This window comes from Gymnodraco acuticeps, unplaced genomic scaffold, assembly GCF_902827175.1.
Source record: "Gymnodraco acuticeps unplaced genomic scaffold, fGymAcu1.1, whole genome shotgun sequence".
Lineage (NCBI taxonomy): Eukaryota > Metazoa > Chordata > Actinopteri > Perciformes > Bathydraconidae > Gymnodraco > Gymnodraco acuticeps.
The window spans coordinates 470,795-492,571 of NW_022990279.1; the positions used below are offsets into that span (position 1 = coordinate 470,795).

The 21,777-nt window shown below is 38.4% G+C and overlaps 1 protein-coding gene across 2 annotated transcripts in view; it reads right to left on the reverse strand.

The window, feature by feature from the left end:
* shtn3 (shootin 3) overlaps positions 1 to 21,777 on the reverse strand; it is a 46,412-nt gene that overhangs the window by 16,450 nt on the left and 8,185 nt on the right. The window contains exons 2-9 of one of the 2 annotated variants that reach the window (XM_034221766.1): positions 21,029 to 21,089; positions 5,122 to 5,216; positions 3,684 to 3,822; positions 3,494 to 3,591; positions 3,313 to 3,394; positions 2,780 to 2,874; positions 1,096 to 1,242; positions 432 to 585 (exon numbers count right to left, since the gene is read on the reverse strand). In XM_034221766.1, the coding sequence (XP_034077657.1) occupies positions 432 to 585; positions 1,096 to 1,242; positions 2,780 to 2,874; positions 3,313 to 3,394; positions 3,494 to 3,591; positions 3,684 to 3,822; positions 5,122 to 5,216; positions 21,029 to 21,089 (871 nt within the window). Of the gene's footprint in view, positions 1 to 431; positions 586 to 1,095; positions 1,243 to 2,779; positions 2,875 to 3,312; positions 3,395 to 3,493; positions 3,592 to 3,683; positions 3,823 to 5,121; positions 5,217 to 20,266; positions 20,357 to 21,028; positions 21,090 to 21,777 lie in introns of those variants that run through there. The other variant, XM_034221767.1, reaches the window with a different exon arrangement.

Below are 21,777 nucleotides of genomic sequence, written 5' to 3' on the forward strand. Positions count from 1 at the left end.
TGTTTTATTGTTTCAGAGGGCTTTTATTTTACAATGGCACCTGACATGAAATTGTAGGAGTTTGTACAATGCTAAACAAATCTGATTTGTTCGCACTGTGTTCATGTGTAATATTTATATAAACATACGAATGTTGATAGTAGTACACTTGCCAGCCAATCAGAAACTAGTATTTTCTGTTGCTATGCGGAGTGTCCTATCACCTTTAATTCAATACCATTCAACTAAGGACCCTCTTTACCCCACCTGCTTTTTCCACTGTGTGAGTGTGTGAGTGTGTGTGTGTGTGTGTGTGTGTGTGTATGTGTGTGTGTGTGTGTGTGTGTGTGTGTGTGTGTGTGTGTGTATGTGTGTGTATGTGTTGTGTGTGTGTGTGTGTGTGTGTGTGTGTGTGTGTGTGTGTGTGTGTGTGTGTGTGTGTGTGTGTGTACCTCTGTTCTCCAGCTCCTCGTTCTTCTTCTCCTCTTCCTCCAGTCGTCCCTCCACCTCCTTCTTAGCTTCGTCCAGGAGCTCCAGCTGCATCTGAAGAGCCTCCAGCTGCTTCTTCACACAGCTCTGCTCCATCTGGGCCTCCAGACCGTCCACCTACACACACACACACACACACACACACACACACCACACACACACACACACACCACACACACACACACACACACACACACACACACACACACACACACACACACACACACACACACACACACACACACACACACACACACACACACACACACACACACACACACCACACACACACACAATGAGATTTATGTTATTTATTACTTTATTATACAAAACGTTTTTCTTTACATTTATTTAATCTTATTTTTGATTTTTTTAATGAATTTTTAAAAATGTTATTTATGTATTTAATTATTATATTATTTTTAATTATATTTAAAGCCAGAAAAGGTAAACAAGGTTGTAATCATTGACTATCTTAACTCTGTTTTTGGTCTCCACCTCCCAAAATCTGTCTCTTTAGCTTCTAAATGCTCCACTTGATCTGCCAGCTAGTTTGTAGCTGTGTCCATCTGCATCTTCCTGTATAATACAGTACGTTTTAGAGCTTTCTCTCTTCTGAAAGTTCACCTTCTGCTGATGCTGCAGTCGCTCCTCCTCCAGAGTTTTGGAGACGGCAGCGACGTCCTCCAGAGCTTTGAGGAGCTGAATACTGGGCTCTGAACTCTGGAGGAGGAGCATACTCTGTCTGTTCGCCTCCTTCTGTTTCACCAACATCTGAGGAGGAGGAGGAGGAGGAGGAGGAGGAGGAGGAGGAGGAGGAGGAGGAGGAGGAGGAGGAGGAGAGAAACAAGGAGGGAGTTAGGAATGAAACCCATCTTCTACATGTTTTCCCATAACACACAGGTTGGTGGATCCTGCAGGCCCTTCACTTTTCAGGTCAGTACCCATCAGATTCAGATTCCATAAGACACACATATATTAACACACACACACACACACACACACACACTAATTAGCAGGTCAGTGTTTAACATAATTGAGGCTAACAGCAAACAGCTTTTCGATTCAATGGAAGACATTTCTTCCATCGTCAGACTTCAGAAAAGTGAGGAGAGTGAGTCCTTGAATAAGACTTTTGTTCACATGTTAATCACATCAGACATTACTGAAATGTGGCCTCTGCAAATCAGCTGACGTCACATTTACATTGTTTTCAGACTGTTATCGGTGCAAACACTTGATACTTAGCAGGTTCCTCTTTAGACCCCATTTACACGCAAACGCATACGAAACGCAAACGAATACGATATCAAAAAAGTCTTCCGTTCACACGAGACCGCGCAGGAGCGCTGGAGACGCTGTAGTACATATGCCGGGCCTGTAAGTGGTGCTGTACTTCCACACGAGACCCTAGGAGGAGATGCAGGTGATAAGGTGGGGGACCTTATCACCTGAATCTCCTCTAGAGCAGTGATTCTCAAATGGGGGTACGCGGACCCCTGGGGGTACGTTGGGGTACTGCAGGGGGTACGTGAGATTTAAAAAAAATGTTTTTCAAAAAAAGGTTAATTAAAATAATAATCTTAATAAAATAAGTTAAATAAAAAACACAATTGTTTATAAAACATTCCTAGAACCACCAAGGGGTTCCTCATATAAACATGTAAAATGTGTGTATTGTATTTTATAGTTTTTCACAATAACATATTACTTAAATTTATAAATCAATCTGTTATGTTATTTTTTTTCATGCATAAAATGAAAATATCCTTAGTTTGTAGTAATGCATACCACGAAGGAGTTAATACATCACACACTGAGAGAACATCACTATATTGTAATTATTTTTAGGCTTTTTTGATCAAAGATGTTCGGGATCGGTCAGGGGCTACTTGGCTGAGAAAATGTTTCAAAGGGGGTACATTACTGAAAAATCTTTGAGAAGCACTGGCCTAGAGCACCATTGAGTTATTTGTAACCAAATGTCTCTCAGAGGGGCGTGGGGAGGGGCTCCTTATTTTCATCTAAAGTAACAGACAGAGAATCAGCACTTTAGAAACAGGGCTGAAACAGAGGGGATTATGGGTAATGCTGCGATGATCTGTTTGGGGTTTCAGCCAATCAGAGACAGGCTCTGGATATATCTGAGACCTGTGATATATTGATGAAGAACAGTATAACAGGGGACCTTTAAAGGACACTGACCATTGGACCTTCAGGTGTACATAAACATGAATAATGGTGCCGTGTGTAAATGGGACACTGTTTTGTTAGCTAGCTTAGCATCATGTTTCTGTGATGGTTTCTTTACCTCGTGTGCGTACGTCTCAGCTTTGCCTCTCAGACTCTGCTCCAGGTCGAGCTGCTCCTTCATCCCGTCGTACTCCTGAGTCGCCATCATGGAGACTACGGGAGCAGAGAGAGAGAACATCAGGATGGACAGCGGAAACGTCTAAATGCAAAGCTAGTTATTTTCCATTTTAGTCCAGAGAGAGAGTTCTAGTTTTAGAGCTATTCTCTGGATAATCATTCACTTTGCATTCAGTCTGAACACCATTAAAATCACCCCTACTATGCGTATATATAACTGTAGGTACAACATGCTAAATAAAATAAGGTTGTCCATATCAGACTATATTGTTTTGAAGTATTTAAAGCTCTGTATCCTCAGCCTCTGTTTAAACATATGATAATAATACAAGATTAAATGTATTATAGCGCCTTTCGAGGGACCCAAGGCCTTTACATGGTGTCAACAAACAAACAAGTTTGGCAAATACTAAAGTAACAATTAAATACATAGATTCAGTTTAATCTCAGTTGTCTCTAATGTGTCAGACTCACCTCTGTTGAATCTCTTGATGGTTTTACGCTGCTGGTCGACAGTTTCACGAAGCTCCTTCATCTCCGCCTGATCGTTCTCTGACTGCAAAGAGAATTAAATACAATCAGGCACTAGTATGCACCTTAAAGAAGAAGAGGAAGATGAAGATGAAGATATGAATTGATATTGCTTCGTCCTCACCTGTGAAGTCAGCTCTTCTATCCGTTTCTGCTGTTCATGAACCTGACACACGAAATTCTTCTTCTCGTCCAACAACGTGTTCACCGTCTCCCTCAGTTCTGAAGACAATCAGAACAGTAACGGTTATTTTTTTGTATTAAGCCTTTGATCTGTTTCTGTAACTGAGTCGATATAACTCCACGTGTCGTACCTTTAATCTGCTGCTGGTACTGGGTGAAGTTGTCGGGGCTGGTGTCTGCGCTGTCGGCCTCGATGGAGGGAGCGAGCTCCTCCAAACTGGTCCGAGACGACAAACTCAGGTACTTAAACTTCCTGTTCTCACAGTTCAGCTGGAGGGCAAAGGTCACAGGGGTCAATGGAAATATAATGAAAGCAATACATATTGATGAGCTGTTTTGATTGAAGGTAGGCCTATCACAAATATTAGCATCGCAAGGACTTGTTTTATTCAGCAGGATTATTAAGTAAAAAGCTAATGTTGGCTATAAAGGAACTACAGCACGGTCACATGACTTCACGTCAGCACCGCTAAACTAAAGGTGGCTAATGCTGGGCTATAAAGGAACTACAGCACGGTCACATGACTTCACGCCACCACCGCTAAGCTAAAGAAGGCTAATGTTGGGCTATAAAGGAACTACAGCATGGTCACATGACTTCACGTCACCACCGCTAAGCTAAAGGTGGCTAATGCTGGGCTATAAAGGAACTACAGCACGGTCACATGACTTCAGGTCACCACTGCTAAGCTAAAGGCGGCTAATGTTTGGCTATAAAGGAACTACAGCACGGTCACATGACTTCACGTCACCACTGCTAAGCTAAAGGCGGCTAATGTTGGGCTATAAAGGAACTACAGCACGGTCACATGACTTCACGTCAGCACTGCTAAACTAAAGGTGGCTAATGCTGGGCTATAAAGGAACTACAGCACGGTCACATGACTTCAGGTCACCACTGCTAAGCTAAAGGTGGCTAATGTTGGGCTATAAAGGAACTACAGCACGGTCACATGACTTCACGTCACCACCGCTAAGCTAAAGGTGGCTAATGTTGACCTATAAAGGAACCACAGCACGGTCACATGACTTCACGCCACCACCGCTAAGCTAAAGAAGGCTAATGTTGACCTATAAAGGAACCACAGCACGGTCACATGACTTCACGTCACCACCGCTAAGCTAAAGGTGGCTAATGCTGGGCTATAAAGGAACTACAGCACGGTCACATGACTTCACGCCACCACCGCTAAGCTAAAGAAGGCTAATGTTGGGCTATAAAGGAACTACAGCATGGTCACATGACTTCACGTCACCACCGCTAAATTAAAGGTGGCTAATGCTGGGCTATAAAGGAACTACAGCACGGTCACATGACTTCACGTCACCACCGCTAAGCTAATGGTGGCTAATGTTGGGCGTGATGATGTTTAGTCGTCTCATTTAGACAGACGTTTTTGAATTCACTTAAGTATTTTATTTCTGAGTTTTATTACAAATAAGTAAAGATTTTAGCTCCAGAGGAAACAGTCTCAATGCAGAGTCATCCTGAGTCAGCATCCTGCTAGTGCCAGCTGAACCCCAAATTATGCTAATCCTAGTATTGATTAGTGTGTGTGTGTTTCTGACCTTTGTGGCCAGGGCCTCTGCATTCTCCCGGCACGACTTCTCGATCTCCAGCTGAGTCTGCAGAACGCTGACCTCCTCAATCACCATCTGAGACACTGAGGACACACACACACACACAAAAAAGGAAAAGGAGAGACAGGGAATTAAATGCGGGTCGAATTCAAAGATGAGAACCGCTTAAAAAGAGTTGACAAAGCTGATGCAAAACATTTAATAGAAACACTTGTTTTTTCACATAATCAGTAGAACTTTTCCACACCTAAACGGATTTAATATGTCGAATAGATAGAGAAAAATACAGACCCATTCATACATTCACACCTGCAGCATTTGAGCAAGATTTATAGGTTTTTGATTGTGGAAACCAGCTTATTTTACACTTCTGTATACACCATGAGTAAATACCAGCTCCCATCATCTGCATTAACACAGCATGAATATCAAAACCGACACAATGTGGTGACAATTTCTCTAGCAACTGTGTAATCCAGTCCTCCATTTTCTATTAAAACCCCAAACTCACAGGTTCCTTTAAATGCAGAGCTGAGATCTGCATGTTTTCTTCTTCTGTGGTGTTCTGTGTTTCTCCGTGTAAACAATGAACAGCTAAAATAAAACTCTCACAATGACCCTGAGGCTGTGAGACGCCTGCAGCTGACCAACATGCAGCTGACCAACATGTCACCAGCACTCAGCTAACCCTCGGTTATTTAAAAATGACCCAGATATGGAGACTTTGGAAAGCCAGGAGACCGGGTATGATCAAGTAGAAATGCTACCGTGTAAAAATAAACATAACACACTGTCTTTTATGAACCTCTTGGTTTTCTGCAACTTGTATTCATTCAGAAGTTCACCAGATAACTGCGATAATAGAAATGACATTGATATCTTAAAGGGGAGATATTATGCTCATTTGCAAGTACATTTTTGTTTCTTATAAACCCACTGTCCGTCTTAAAAACCCCATTCAAGCCCCCATCTCTAATAGGCACACCGTGAACTGAGATCTAATGCAAGAAATATTGCAACGGTACTTCATGTGTGTAGAAACTCAGATAAGGGAAAGTACATTCTTATTATCCTGCATCTGACATGGGAAAAATACTGAATGAGGGTTTGTCTTATTGCACAGTTTAGTTGCTGAAGCACTCCAGATATCCAAATGGTAAAAAGAAAGGGAGATTTCATGAAATGTGTCCTTTAAAATATAATTATATTTCCAATATACACACTTATGGCCTTTCTTCTCTGCAAAAAACACAATGAAAACCTGACAAAGGACAGGGAAACAAGACAAAATGAGTCCATGCCAAGTTAATCTACAACTTGCATTATTTATTCTTTTATATCTCAAGTATATTGTGTGTTGTATTGATGGAGAAGCATAGGATGGTTATTGCCGTACTGCGCTGCAGCTGTTGTTCACATGACGAATAAAGCCTTTGAATCTTTCTCTCTCCTCATTGATGGTTTGAGTTTAAGTGATGTGACCTGAGGTTGTCTTACAGCAGCAGGAAGCTCTAACATCCTGATCCATTTACACACTCCTGCTGGTCCTACAAACCTGATTATACACACACACACACACACACACACACACACACACACACACACACACACACACACACACACACTACACACACACACACACACACATCACACACACACACACACACACACACACACACACACACACACACACACACACACACACACACACATCACACACACACACACACACACACACCACACACACACACACACACACACACACACACACACACACACATCACACACACACACACACACACCACACACACACACACACACACACACACACACACACACACACACACACACACAACACACACACACACACACACACACACACACACACACACAACTCAGATAGATGTCATCTTGCTTTCCATCCAGTGCTGAAGTTCAGAACAAGAGCCGGATGCATAGAGTGCAGAAAACAAAACTGCAGCATGTTGTATGGACATAATACAATGTTTGAATATTACAATGACGAAACCTATGACGTAATCAGGATCAATGCAAGGTTACTGATTACATTTGTATACGGGTAATTAAAGTTATAACAGAATAAACATTTTAAGTATCTCTGCCCACAGATCTGCAGCCGAGAGGAGGTCGATGAGCCGTGTGGTGTGTGAGAGCCAATACATAAATAGAGTGTGTGTGAGTGTTTGAATGAGTCTCTGGCTGGGAGGGAATCACACCACGGCCCGTCCACAGACATTAAACATTGAATGAGAGATTAAAAATAGATCCAGAAGCTTCCCTCCGTCCTCCTTCTTCCTCTCTCCTCGCTTTTCTCTCTGACTCAGCCTCCCTGACAGATAAATGTTATCAAAGGTCACTTCCGAAAAACAGAAACCATATGGATTTAGAATCAGAATAACTTTATTCGTTCGAGTGACACATCGGGAATAGTTGTTAAAAGTTGTTATGTTTTCTCAACGGTACAAAGGGGATTTTAGAAGCATGACTGTCCTAATTTGTAAAAACACAAGCGTATTATTGCGATTTCTATTTACGTTTCTTGTTAGGCGGCGACCTCTAGTGGCCGTATGGTTAATATTAACAGCAAGACCGCATTTAAAGGTGGGGTAGGTACTTTTGGAGAAACCAGCTCGAGTGCGCTAGAATTTGAAAATACACAACCGGAACAAATCTGCCGCTTCCTTACAGAGCCCTTCCTCCAACACACACGAACGCACACATGACCAATGAGGGCACGAGATAAGTTTGTGCACAGATGGAAGGCTGACAGGCAGGTAGGCCATCCAGTTACTTTAGCCGGGCCGGCTCAGATGATTGGTCGTGCTTTTTACAGCGCCACGGCTTCCAGAGATGACTTTTTTGTGAAAGCACTTCAGATATTCATTGCTATCGGGATGTTAAGAGCATTCCATGGAATATAACAACAAGTGTATCTCGAGCCGGTTTCTCAAACTTACCTACCCCACCTTTAAGTAGTTACAGGTAGAAAGGTAAGGTTAGTTTTCTAGGTTTGACAAGGTTTTGTTATCACTTTCTTCCTTTATCCTATCAATCAGTGCATTTCAGAACAACAGACATAACTCTTAACTTAAATTATGTACATGTACTATACATAACGTTGTGATATGATGTGGCTTTATTGAATCTGTAAGACTGTCCTATATTGTAAAAACACTGGCGTTTGTTTACGTATCTTGTTCGGTGGCGACCTCTAGTGGCCGTAGTATTATAAACACGGTAGGAAGTAGGAGGTCATGTGATGTAGAACAAAGACCAACAAAGTATACGTAGGAAGGTACAGTGGATTTTATGCCATGACAAACACTTTGATGGCATTTCGGCAGTTGCGGATTTTCACTGTGAAAGGTTATGCTAGTTTTCTTGATTTCACAAGATTTTGTTAGCAATTTCTCACAACTAATTTCAGAATGGCTATATAAATACATATTACCTTAAATGACGCTCTGTATGTGTACTATCATGTATATAATGTCTCTTTTTTTCATTTTATGTCCTAAATTGTTAAAACACTGGCGTTTTCATTGCGATTTATATTTAGGTGTTTTGTTAGGTGGCGACCTCTAGTGGCCAACGTATTATTACTCCAGGAGGAAGTCATGTGACGTAGCATAAAGAGCAACAAAGTCGAGGAGGTCTGGGTTGTTCCGTTTGTGACTAATAACATGATGGAGTTATTTTTACACATGTAGGTTCATTTATGTAACATACTTAACTTTTCTAAGACACTTAACTTAGCCTATGTATGTAACCTAAGTTAATTAACAAACGTACTTATTTTAAGTACTAAGTTTCACCCAGGAGACCAATCACTGCATGTGTGGTGTGTAAGTAAAAAGTCATGTTACAAAACAAGTCTATTTTATTAGCTTAGCGTGTGTGTGTGTGTGTGTGTGTGTGTGTGTGTGTGTGTGTGTGTTCCCAATTTGGGACATTTTTGTAATTGCAAAATATTGTTTTATTGCACATTTATCGCCATTATTGGAGGTTTTTGATAATAAACGGCATACAGATTACTTTTTGGGGTTTCAGCGTGTGTGTGTGTTGTGATGCTGAACATGTGTGTACAGAAATATCCAGAAGGCTCAAACAAAGGCTCACACACCATTTTCCTTCCCATTCTGCCTTAAACAAAATGTAGACCAACTATTTTTCCTGCAAGCAAACGTCTTAATGTTTGCCAGAATAATGTCTGCTGTTGAAAATGTTGGAGGCTTTGAGCTGTTGGCTGCACTTAGAATAATTTCTCCATCCACAATCTGCTCCAAAATGTAATTGTGTTTTCCCTGGCTCTCGCTTCACCTTTCCACCAAGTTGGAACATTGGGTCAGTAGAGTTTCTATAATCCTGCTTAAAAACAGTTTCATAAGACTATTAAAACACCTGCACTTTTTAAAGAACAACCATAAACATCCATCTGTTTGCATTTAGCAAATTATTTATCTAATATATCATTCCATGTACTTGTGTATCGACTCTTCTTGCACTATTTATATTCTATTTGTATTAACTTGCACGTCTCAAAACATTCTCTTGCACTATTTTATCTGTTTTATGTCCCATATATATTCATGCTGTTCTGTTGGAGGAGCCTGTGACTTCAGTTCTTCTTTGCCATATCTACACTGTAGCTAATATGCACATGACAATAAAGCCTTGAAACTTGAAACTAACCTCCTTGGTGGAAGTAACAAAACAACTTCAGGTCCACATATGCATTATTTCCAAAGGCACAAGAACATAACAGAGAGCTTAAAAGCCTCCAACGGCAGGGGTGGCAAGTAGTGGAGTACAAATACTTTGTTACTGTTCTTAAGTACATTTTTCTGGTATCAGTACTTTACTCCACTACTTATTTTTCTGACGACTTTTTAGTTTGACTTCTTACATGTTGAACCCAAATACCTGTACTTTCTACTTCTTACATGTTGAACACCAATACCTGTACTTTCTACTTCTTACATGTTGAACACAAATACCTGTACTTTCTACTTCTCACATGTTGAACACAAATACCTGTACTTTCTACTTCTCACATGTTGAACTCAAATACCTGTACTTTCTACTTCTTACATGTTGAACACAAATACCTGTACTTTCTACTTCTTACATGTTGAACACAAATACCTGTACTTTCTACTTCTTACATGTTGAACACAAATATCTGTACTTTCTACTTCTTACATGTTGAACTCAAATTCCTGTACTTTCTACTTCTTACATGTTGAACCCAAATACCTGTACTTTCTACTTCTTACATGTTGAACTCAAATACCTGTACTTTCTACTTCTTACATGTTGAACTCAAATACCTGTACTTTCTACTTCTTACATGTTGAACACAAATACCTGTACTTTCTACTTCTTACATGTTGAACACAAATATCTGTACTTTCTACTTCTTACATTTTGAACACAAATTCCTGTACTTTCTACTTCTTACATGTTGAACACAAATACCTGTACTTTCTACTTCTCACATGTTGAACACAAATTCCTGTACTTTCTACTTCTTACATGTTGAACACAAATTCCTGTACTTTCTACTTCTTACATTTTGAACACAAATTCCTGTACTTTCTACTTCTCACATGTTGAACACAAATACCTGTACTTTCTACTTCTTACATGTTGAACACAAATACCTGTACTTTCTACTTCTTACATTTTGAACACAAATTCCTGTACTTTATACTTCTTACATGTTGAACACAAATACCTGTACTTTCTACTTCTTACATGTTGAACCCAAATACCTGTACTTTCTACTTCTTACATTTTGAACACAAATTCCTGTACTTTCTACTTCTCACATGTTGAACACAAATTCCTGTACTTTCTACTTCTTACATGTTGAATACAAATACCTGTACTTTCTACTTCTTACATGTTGAACTCAAATACCTGTACTTTCTACTTCTTACATGTTGAACACAAATACCTGTACTTTCTACTTCTTACATGTTGAACACAAATACCTGTACTTTCTACTTCTTACATGTTGAACTCAAATACCTGTACTTTCTACTTCTTACATGTTGAACACAAATACCTGTACTTTCTACTTCTTACATGTTGAACTCAAATACCTGTACTTTCTACTTCTTACATGTTGAACACAAATACCTGTACTTTCTACTTCTTACATTTTGAACACAAATTCCTGTACTTTCTACTTCTTACATTTTGAACACAAATTCCTGTACTTTCTACTTCTCACATGTTGAATACAAATACCTGTACTTTCTACTTCTTACATGTTGAACACAAATACCTGTACTTTTTACTTCTCACATGTTGAATACAAATACCTGTACTTTCTACTTCTTACATGTTGAACTCAAATACCTGTACTTTCTACTTCTTACATGTTGAACACAAATACCTGTACTTTCTACTTCTTACATGTTGAACACAAATACCTGTACTTTCTACTTCTTACATGTTGAACTCAAATACCTGTACTTTCTACTTCTTACATGTTGAACACAAATACCTGTACTTTCTACTTCTTACATGTTGAACTCAAATACCTGTACTTTCTACTTCTTACATGTTGAACACAAATACCTGTACTTTCTACTTCTTACATTTTGAACACAAATTCCTGTACTTTCTACTTCTTACATGTTGAACACAAATACCTGTACTTTCTACTTCTTACATTTTGAACACAAATACCTGTACTTTATACTTCTTACATGTTGAACACAAATACCTGTACTTTCTACTTCTTACATGTTGAACACAAATACCTGTACTTTCTACTTCTTACATGTTGAACACAAATACCTGTACTTTCTACTTCTTACATGTTGAACACAAATACCTGAACTTTCTACTTCTTACATGTTGAACACAAATACCTGTACTTTCTACTTCTTACATGTTGAACACAAATTCCTGTACTTTCTACTTCTTACATGTTGAACACAAATACCTGTACTTTCTACTTCTTACATTTTGAACACAAATACCTGTACTTTATACTTCTTACATGTTGAACACAAAACCTGTACTTTCTACTTCTTACATGTTGAACACAAATACCTGTACTTTCTACTTCTTACATGTTGAACACAAATACCTGTACTTTCTACTTCTTACATGTTGAACACAAATACCTGAACTTTCTACTTCTTACATGTTGAACACAAATACCTGTACTTTCTACTTCTTACATGTTGAACCCAAATACCTACTTTCTACTTCTTACATTTTGAACACAAATACTTGTACTTTCTACTTCTTACATGTTGAACCCAAATACCTACTTTCTACTTCTTACATTTTAAACACAAACACCTGTACTTTCTACTTCTTACATGTTGAACACAAATACTTGTACTTTCTACTTCTTACATGTTGAACCCAATTACCTACTTTCTACTTCTTACATGTTGAACACAAATACCTGTACTTTCTACTTCTTACATGTTGAACACAAATACCTGTACTTTCTACTTCTTACATGTTGAACACAAATACCTGTACTTTCTACTTCTTACATGTTGAACTCAAATACCTGTACTTTCTACTTCTTACATGTTGAACACAAATACCTGTACTTTCTACTTCTTACATGTTGAACACAAATACCTGTACTTTCTACTTCTTACATGTTGAACACAAATACCTGTACTTTCTACTTCTTACATGTTGAACTCAAATACCTGTACTTTCTACTTCTTACATGTTGAACACAAATACCTGTACTTTCTACTTCTTACATGTTGAACACAAATACCTGTACTTTCTACTTCTTACATGTTGAACTCAAATACCTGTACTTTCTACTTCTTACATGTTGAACACAAATACCTGTACTTTCTACTTCTTACATTTTGAACACAAATTCCTGTACTTTCTACTTCTTACATGTTGAACACAAATTCCTGTACTTTCTACTTCTTACATGTTGAACACAAATATCTGTACTTTCTACTTCTTACATTTTGAACACAAATACCTGTACTTTATACTTCTTACATGTTGAACACAAATACCTGTACTTTCTACTTCTTACATGTTGAACACAAATACCTGTACTTTCTACTTCTTACATGTTGAACACAAATACCTGTACTTTCTACTTCTAACATGTTGAACACAAATACCTGTACTTTCTACTTCTTACATTTTGAACACAAATTCCTGTACTTTCTACTTCTTACATGTTGAACCCAAATACCTACTTTCTACTTCTTACATTTTGAACACAAATACTTGTACTTTCTACTTCTTACATGTTGAACCCAAATACCTACTTTCTACTTCTTACATTTTAAACACAAACACCTGTACTTTCTACTTCTTACATGTTGAACACAAATACTTGTACTTTCTACTTCTTACATGTTGAACCCAATTACCTACTTTCTACTTCTTACATGTTGAACACAAATACCTGTACTTTCTACTTCTTACATGTTGAACACAAATACCTGTACTTTCTACTTCTTACATGTTGAACACAAATACCTGTACTTTCTACTTCTTACATGTTGAACTCAAATACCTGTACTTTTTTACTTCTTACATGTTGAACTCAAATACCTGTACTTTCTACTTCTTACATGTTGAACACAAATACCTGTACTTTCTACTTCTTACATGTTGAACTCAAATACCTGTACTTTCTACTTCTTACATGTTGAACACAAATACCTGTACTTTCTACTTCTTACATGTTGAACACAAATACCTGTACTTTCTACTTCTTACATGTTGAACTCAAATACCTGTACTTTCTACTTCTTACATGTTGAACACAAATACCTGTACTTTCTACTTCTTACATGTTGAACACAAATACCTGTACTTTCTACTTCTTACATGTTGAACTCAAATACCTGTACTTTCTACTTCTTACATGTTGAACTCAAATACCTGTACTTTCTACTTCTTACATGTTGAACTCAAATACCTGTACTTTCTACTTCTTACATGTTGAACCCAAATACCTGTACTTTCTACTTCTTACATTTTGAACACAAATACCTGTACTTTCTACTTCTTACATGTTGAACACAAATACCTGTACTTTCTACTTCTTACATTTTGAACACAAATACCTGTACTTTCTACTTCTCACATGTTGAACTCAAATACCTGTACTTTCTACTTCTTACATGTTGAACTCAAATACCTGTACTTTCTACTTCTTACATGTTGAACTCAAATACCTGTACTTTCTACTTCTTACATGTTGAACCCAAATACCTGTACTTTCTACTTCTTACATTTTGAACACAAATACCTGTACTTTCTACTTCTTACATGTTGAACTCAAATACCTGTACTTTCTACTTCTTACATGTTGAACACAAATACCTGTACTTTCTACTTCTTACATTTTGAACACAAATACCTGTACTTTCTACTTCTTACATGTTGAACTCAAATACCTGTACTTTCTACTTCTTACATGTTGAACCCAAATACCTGTACTTTCTACTTCTTACATTTTGAACACAAATACCTGTACTTTCTACTTCTTACATGTTGAACCCAAATACCTGTACTTTCTACTTCTTACATGTTGAACACAAATATCTGTACTTTCTACTTCTTACATGTTGAACCCAAATACCTGTACTTTCTACTTCTTACATGTTGAACACAAATATCTGTACTTTCTACTTCTTACATGTTGAACCCAAATACCTGTACTTTCTACTTCTTACATGTTGAACACAAATACCTGTACTTTCTACTTCTTACATGTTGAACCCAAATACCTGTACTTTCTACTTCTTACATGTTGAACTCAAATACCTGTACTTTCTACTTCTTACATGTTGAACACAAATATCTGTACTTTCTACTTCTTACATGTTGAACTCAAATACCTGTACTTTCTACTTCTTACATGTTGAACTCAAATACCTGTACTTTCTACTTCTTACATGTTGAACTCAAATACCTGTACTTTCTACTTCTTACATGTTGAACACAAATACCTGTACTTTCTACTTCTTACATGTTGAACACAAATACCTGTACTTTCTACTTCTTACATGTTGAACACAAATACCTGTACTTTCTACTTCTTACATGTTGAACTCAAATACCTGTACTTTCTACTTCTAACATGTTGAACTCAAATACCTGTACTTTCTACTTCTTACATGTTGAACACAAATACCTGTACTTTCTACTTCTTACATGTTGAACACAAATACCTGTACTTTCTACTTCTTACATGTTGAACACAAATATCTGTACTTTCTACTTCTTACATGTTGAACTCAAATACCTGTACTTTCTACTTCTTACATGTTGAACTCCAATACCTGTACTTTCTACTTCTTACATGTTGAACTCAAATACCTGTACTTTCTACTTCTTACATGTTGAACCCAAATACCTGTACTTTCTACTTCTTACATGTTGAACACAAATACCTGTACTTTCTACTTCTTACATGTTGAACACAAATACCTGTACTTTCTACTTCTTACATGTTGAACACAAATACCTGTACTTTCTACTTCTTACATGTTGAACACAAATACCTGTACTTTCTACTTCTCTCATTTTCCAAACAGCTGGTTCCTTTAGTCTGAATGTGTGTTTGATGCGTGATCATTATTCTTTAGAGTCATTGCGTGCCTATTGATTTGAACACGATCCGTGTATCCATCATTTCCTGGTCTTCTCTAAAGAAGAGGGACCAATGAAAACGTTGTCATGTTGCCGTTGTTCAGCATGGAAACATTCATTAGCTAACAATGACATTATTGTTCTGTTAATATAAAAGGAGGTCAGGTACTCTTTAAAACAGCTGCTAGTTATGGGTATTTTTTACTTAAATACATTTCAAAGCCCATACTTCTTTACTTTCACTTGAGTTAAGAAGTTTAGTCAGTACTTCTACTTTTTTAGTAGAAGCCGTGAGTATTTTTAAACACGAGTATCTGTACTTCTACTTGAGTAAAGGATGTGTGTACTTTTGCCATCTCTGCTTCAGTGGAAGTAATAATACAACTTCAGGTCAACATATACATCATTTCCAGAGACACAAGAACATAATGGAGAGCTTAAAAGCCTCCATCAGACAGCACTTCCTCTCCCAGAGACACAGTTATTCCTCCAGCCTGTCAGGAAGAGTTCTGGGTCAGCAGAGTTCAGGCTGAGAGAAATGACGTATCGTTAAAACCTGTAATTATCCGCCGGGCTAAAAACAGAACCCTGCTTTTGTTTGTCAGCCGCAAACCCAAAGCCTCTTTAGTGACGGCGCGTGTTATTAACAGAGGATTTGGAGGATTAGCCAACAGTAAGTACTTTCATCCACGGAGCGCGGTGTTAAAACCGTTCAAAAAGACAGACGGGGAATCAACACACTTTCAGTTCCAGTCAGAATTATGATTTTTGGGATGAGTCATTGAGTGAAAAATGTCAAGTTCTTCGCCTAAAAACGTACATTTACAACCAAAAGAAAGAGTGTGTGCCGGTTGTGTTTAAGCCGCAACATTAACGGAGCTAAGCTGTGAACAATAGATGAGATAATCCTGCCTTCAAGTGCTTCTCTTAAGCTTCTGCTCTACAGCTGTAAATATGAGCTGTTGTGCTTTTGAGGGTTTTTGGACTGAAAAACTCAAAATGGAGGCCAAAACGTCCGGGTTTTGGCCTTAAAGTAATTGTTTGATGAAAATAATCAACAGTTTTCATGACCCAATGTCACAGGGCTATTTTAAGATTTGCCGTCCTGCCCTACTTTGATGCCAAAAAGGTCACCACTGGTGAAATGAGACTTTGCAGCTCTGTTGTCACCAGTTTGTCGTTCCTTTGTGCTCTCAGTGTTTCATTACAAGCAGGGAAAGTGCAGCCACAGGCTTTTATCTACACAGTACTGAATTACTGGGCTGTGAGCTAACAACGCTACAGGCTAACAGCTCTGTAAAGAGGAGGGCTATCACAGTTAGCTTCAAGCTACATGTTCACTTACAGTAGCACTGTAATGAAATGAGTTCTAGTCTAGTTTCATGCAGGTGCTTGTTTGGTTTGCAAGTGAAACCAGTTTGCTATTTTCACTGTGATCTTACTTATATAGATATATAAGATATATATAGATAGTCTGACGTTACTGTAGCCTTTGTATTGATTACACCTGATACGCCAGTATAAAGCAACAACAGAAAAAGAGCTGGTGTTGAGGGCCATCAATGGTAGCCAACTCATTGTTAATAAAAGTCAGCCACCGAGATGCTACTTCTATCAACCTCTCGATTCTTTAGAACCCTCATTGACCAAATATTCTTACAACCCTAACCCTAAAGTTGGGTTCAGGTTGATGTCCAGAACCGATAAAATAAGAGGTCCAGACGGAAGGCTGTAGGCAACACACCATTAATGGGTTATAAGTCATGAAATAGTAGGTATTTTTGGTTGTTGTCCAAAATGTTGGAAGCCTTGAGCTGTTCGCTGATATCAGGATTCATCCTCTGGGGACAATGAATGTTTGCACCAAATTTTATAGAAACATTTTTATAGACAAAATGATCTGTCAGCCACCGAGATGCCACTTCTATCAACCTCTCGATTTTTTTGAATGCTCATTGACCTAATATTCTAAAGTTGGGTTCAGGTTGATGCCCAGAACCTTAAAAAAAAGAGGTCCATACAGAAGGCTGTAGGCTCTCTGCAGAAAATGACTCCACAAAACACCGTTAATGGATTATAAGTTATGAAATAGTAGGTATTTTTGGTTGCAGAACAAAATGTTGGAAGCTCTGAGACGTCAGGATTCATCCTCTGGGAACAATGAATATAAAAACGTCAAATACGATCGGTGAACACCGAGATGCATCACGTATTAAATGCCACTATGGAGGTGTTGATTATCTAACGGTGAGTCTTGGGTCATGTTTTCACTGTGTTATCGTCGGTTAATTCGCCCAGTCTGAACCTTTTGAGATTCAAACGAGAAGGGCAATTTTCTTACAGACTTCTATACAATTTGACTGAAAAAGCACTTCTTCATTGGATTCACTTTTCAAACACGGAGTCTACTTCTACTTCTTTTAAAACTGTGAGCACACCTGTTTACACAGAAAAGAAGAATGCTTTGGTGAAACAGGAAGTCTCTAAACTACCATGTACATGTACAATATTTCGGGCATAATTTCCCCCATTCAAAATACTGGTGTTGATTATCTAACGGAGAGTCTTGGGTCAGGTCATGTTTTCACTATATTATAGTCGGTTAATTTGGCCTTTAGAGATTCAAACGAAGTATCTACGGTCGAGCAGACTCTCCCTCATTAAAATGTGGCCATCAAATATGGAGTAGCAGGTAGAAAAGGCCTTTTGAAAGGACCACAATGGAGAGAGAGTCAGGCAGGAGAGTAACCCCCCCCCCATCCTCCACACATTCATCCTTCCCCCATTTTCTGCTGCTGAATAATTCATAGCATGTGGGCTTTAATAATTCACAGGAATAACATGACAAGCGCGACTGCTGTGTTCTCTGGGGAGCGGCCGGGGATGAATAAATGAGTGAATGAATGAGAGAATGAACACGACGTTACATGTATGAAGAGGAGGATCAGCCTTTCTGCTGACTCGCAAAACTTTAGGTCAGGTTTTGAGGCTTCAGACACATTTTGGACAACAAGTCTGGTTAACCAAAGGGCATAGCATGTGTTTATCTTAGAGGGGATCATCTTTCATTTCACTTCTAACTTTAAAATATTACTTAAAATCCAAATGTGTCAGCCTAGATCTCTTTATGTCTTATATCCAGCTTTATCTGCTGGTTGGTTTCCAAGTCAAGATGCACATCCATGTCAAGACAAGTGTTTCATCATAGAAGCCCAATGGGACCAAAAATACACCTGTGAGCTGGTCAGAGTCGTGTTTAAACAGTCTGAGATATCAAAAGTTTGCTTAGATGTCTTTTTGTGTTACATCCAACTTCATGTTCTGTTCGGTTTCCAAGTAAAAAAGTAGAAATACAATCATTGAGTCCATTTTTCACTGCGTCTGTAAAACACTGAACACTGCTGACAGTAACGGCCCTTAGTAAACCTTATTGCTTACTATGTACTTCAATATATGGAGGAAAATACTTGATCCATTGGCAGAGAATGACGTAGACATACTGTAAACCAACCCAGCATTAATGTCCGATACATACATAAGTAATTAAAGACTGGACTGTGATGGTTATTCAACTATTTTCTCCGCTTTTGTGTATTGTATGTCCCCAAAGCCTGGACAGAAGATTGAATGTGTCGTCTTACTTAATAAAATATGGTACATTATTCCAACGACTGACCATATTGTTCAAGAAAGTTCTTTAAAGTGTGCTTCATATTGAGAAAAAGACCCCAAGAGATGCCAATCTTAGTCATTCTGCACACATTCGATCAACTTCCTGTCACACAGAGGTCTATCGTTACTTTCTGAACTCTAATGACACCAATGAAATGTTCTCTAAAACACGCAGATTTTAGCAAAACTAATTAATACGTACAAGTCAATATCCAGCAGCTCTGAAAGAAACTTGCCTCACACTAACAGGATGACCAGATGACCCGCTTTTCTATCCTTTGTCCCACATATTTAAACAATGTCCTACATTTTGAATATACTCGTTTTTAAAAGTCAAACCACTGCAGGACTAATCTGTTTTTTGTCCAATGGCTGCCAAATACAGAGCTGTTTAATGACAATCAAACGGCGAGTCTAAGCAAAGGTCACAAGATTTGAAGACTTGGTGGAATATAATGGAAACAACGACAAGTAAAAGCAAATGCAGCCAAAATAAAGACTAAGAAACTAGAAGAAGACGCTTCTCAGTTGGTTTTTGCTAATTTTCGAGTAATTTAACAATATGTGAAGCGAAATTATGAGCCATACTTGAAGGGTTTTTCAAAGTTAGATTGAAGTGATATGAAAATGTAGTACAACCTCTAAGCATTAGTATCATGTCTCACACAGAAAATACTTTAGGTCATCCAATACATTAGCTGTAAGCATCATAGATAGATAGATAGATAGATATATAGATAGATACATGAGAGCTATCGCCTACAAGCATCTATGTCTGATTATTACCAATAAAAGCTTTAAAACCCCAATGTCTTACCTGTGTTAATCGTCATGACAGCAGCCTTCTTCCTACCAGCTACTATCAGAAGTTAATCTGCCCTAAAACACAAAAGCTCTCCCACTGTTGGCTTAAATATCCTGACAGTCGTCAAGGAAACATGTGGCACACCCCCCCACCCCCTCCTCATTTAAACTCAGCCATTCAGAGGACAAGGTGAGGAGAGAACAGGTGTGAAGGGGGAGGAAGTGAAGGCGTCACCTGTCTAAATGTGGGGTCTGTGCTACTTGATATCTGATCGACTGTGTTTAACCTTTTTAAATGATAAGTTTGCAACTTGGGTTTTTAGGACTACAACAAATTAGGAAAAAGGAAATAGTAAAAGAAGAATTGAAAGTACATTTGGCTTGTGCTTGGAATCAGTGATATTATGCTTATTAAGAGACATTTGTAGCTTTGATAGCATCGAGATATCTTTGTTATTTCAAGAATGAGATACTTAAATTTAGAAAACACAAACACTTTTTATGTGTATATTTGGCTTGTATGAAGACATTTGTCACTTTCCTTGCATCCAGATATCTTTCTTATGTCAGTAATTGTCTTACTTTGATGGCAGATCATCTGAAATGAGTATCAACTCAAATCTAGTAGGATGTCAACAATCCTGTTGGAGCTGCAGTTTAAACACAGTGTCTGTCTGTCTGTCTGTCTGTCTGTCTGTCTGTCTGTCTGTCTGTCTGTCTGTGTGTGTGTGTGTGTGTGTGTGTGTGAGAGACGATGCAGAGGATCTGAACTCACCTCTCTTGATGTGTTTGAGTTGTCTCTCGGCCTCGTCTCTCTCCTCCGTCAGTCTGGTGCACTGCAGGAACACAGAAGGTCGACTCATTACATCACGTTCAACAACACACTGAGGATACAGGTCACTGACACCAACAGGGTACACACACACACACACACACACACACACACACACACACACACACACACACACACACACACACACACACACACACACACACACACACACACACACACACACACACACACACACACACACACACACACACACTGTTAGTCAGACACAACCACTGGCTGTTTACACTGAGCTGTTACAAAACCCCAGTTTACTCCCAAACCATTTCTAAAAGGACAAAATGGATCTTAAAATCCTCATCAGCTCATAAAAATCGTTTTACATGAGTTAAGGGGCCAACTGTGCTTTTATATTCTACTATTAAGAACATAAATGTAAAGGTTGTTTTACATTTGAATGCATTGAAGAGCTTTTTAAATCGGACAGTAGCCTTTGTCTGTCTCTAAAATATTCAAATATCCAGAGACACAGAGGGAAGATATGGACATGTTGGCCCAATTACAAACTACAATCTGCACTGCCTTTCTCCCTCGTCTCCAAATGTTCCCATGCCTTTATTTCACCAAACGACAGCTCATCACTTCTGGTAACAGATCGACTCTTTCTGCTCCTGCTGACTAGACAGCTGCCCTAAAGAAAAAGGCACTATTGGCTCTATATATAAGATGAACAG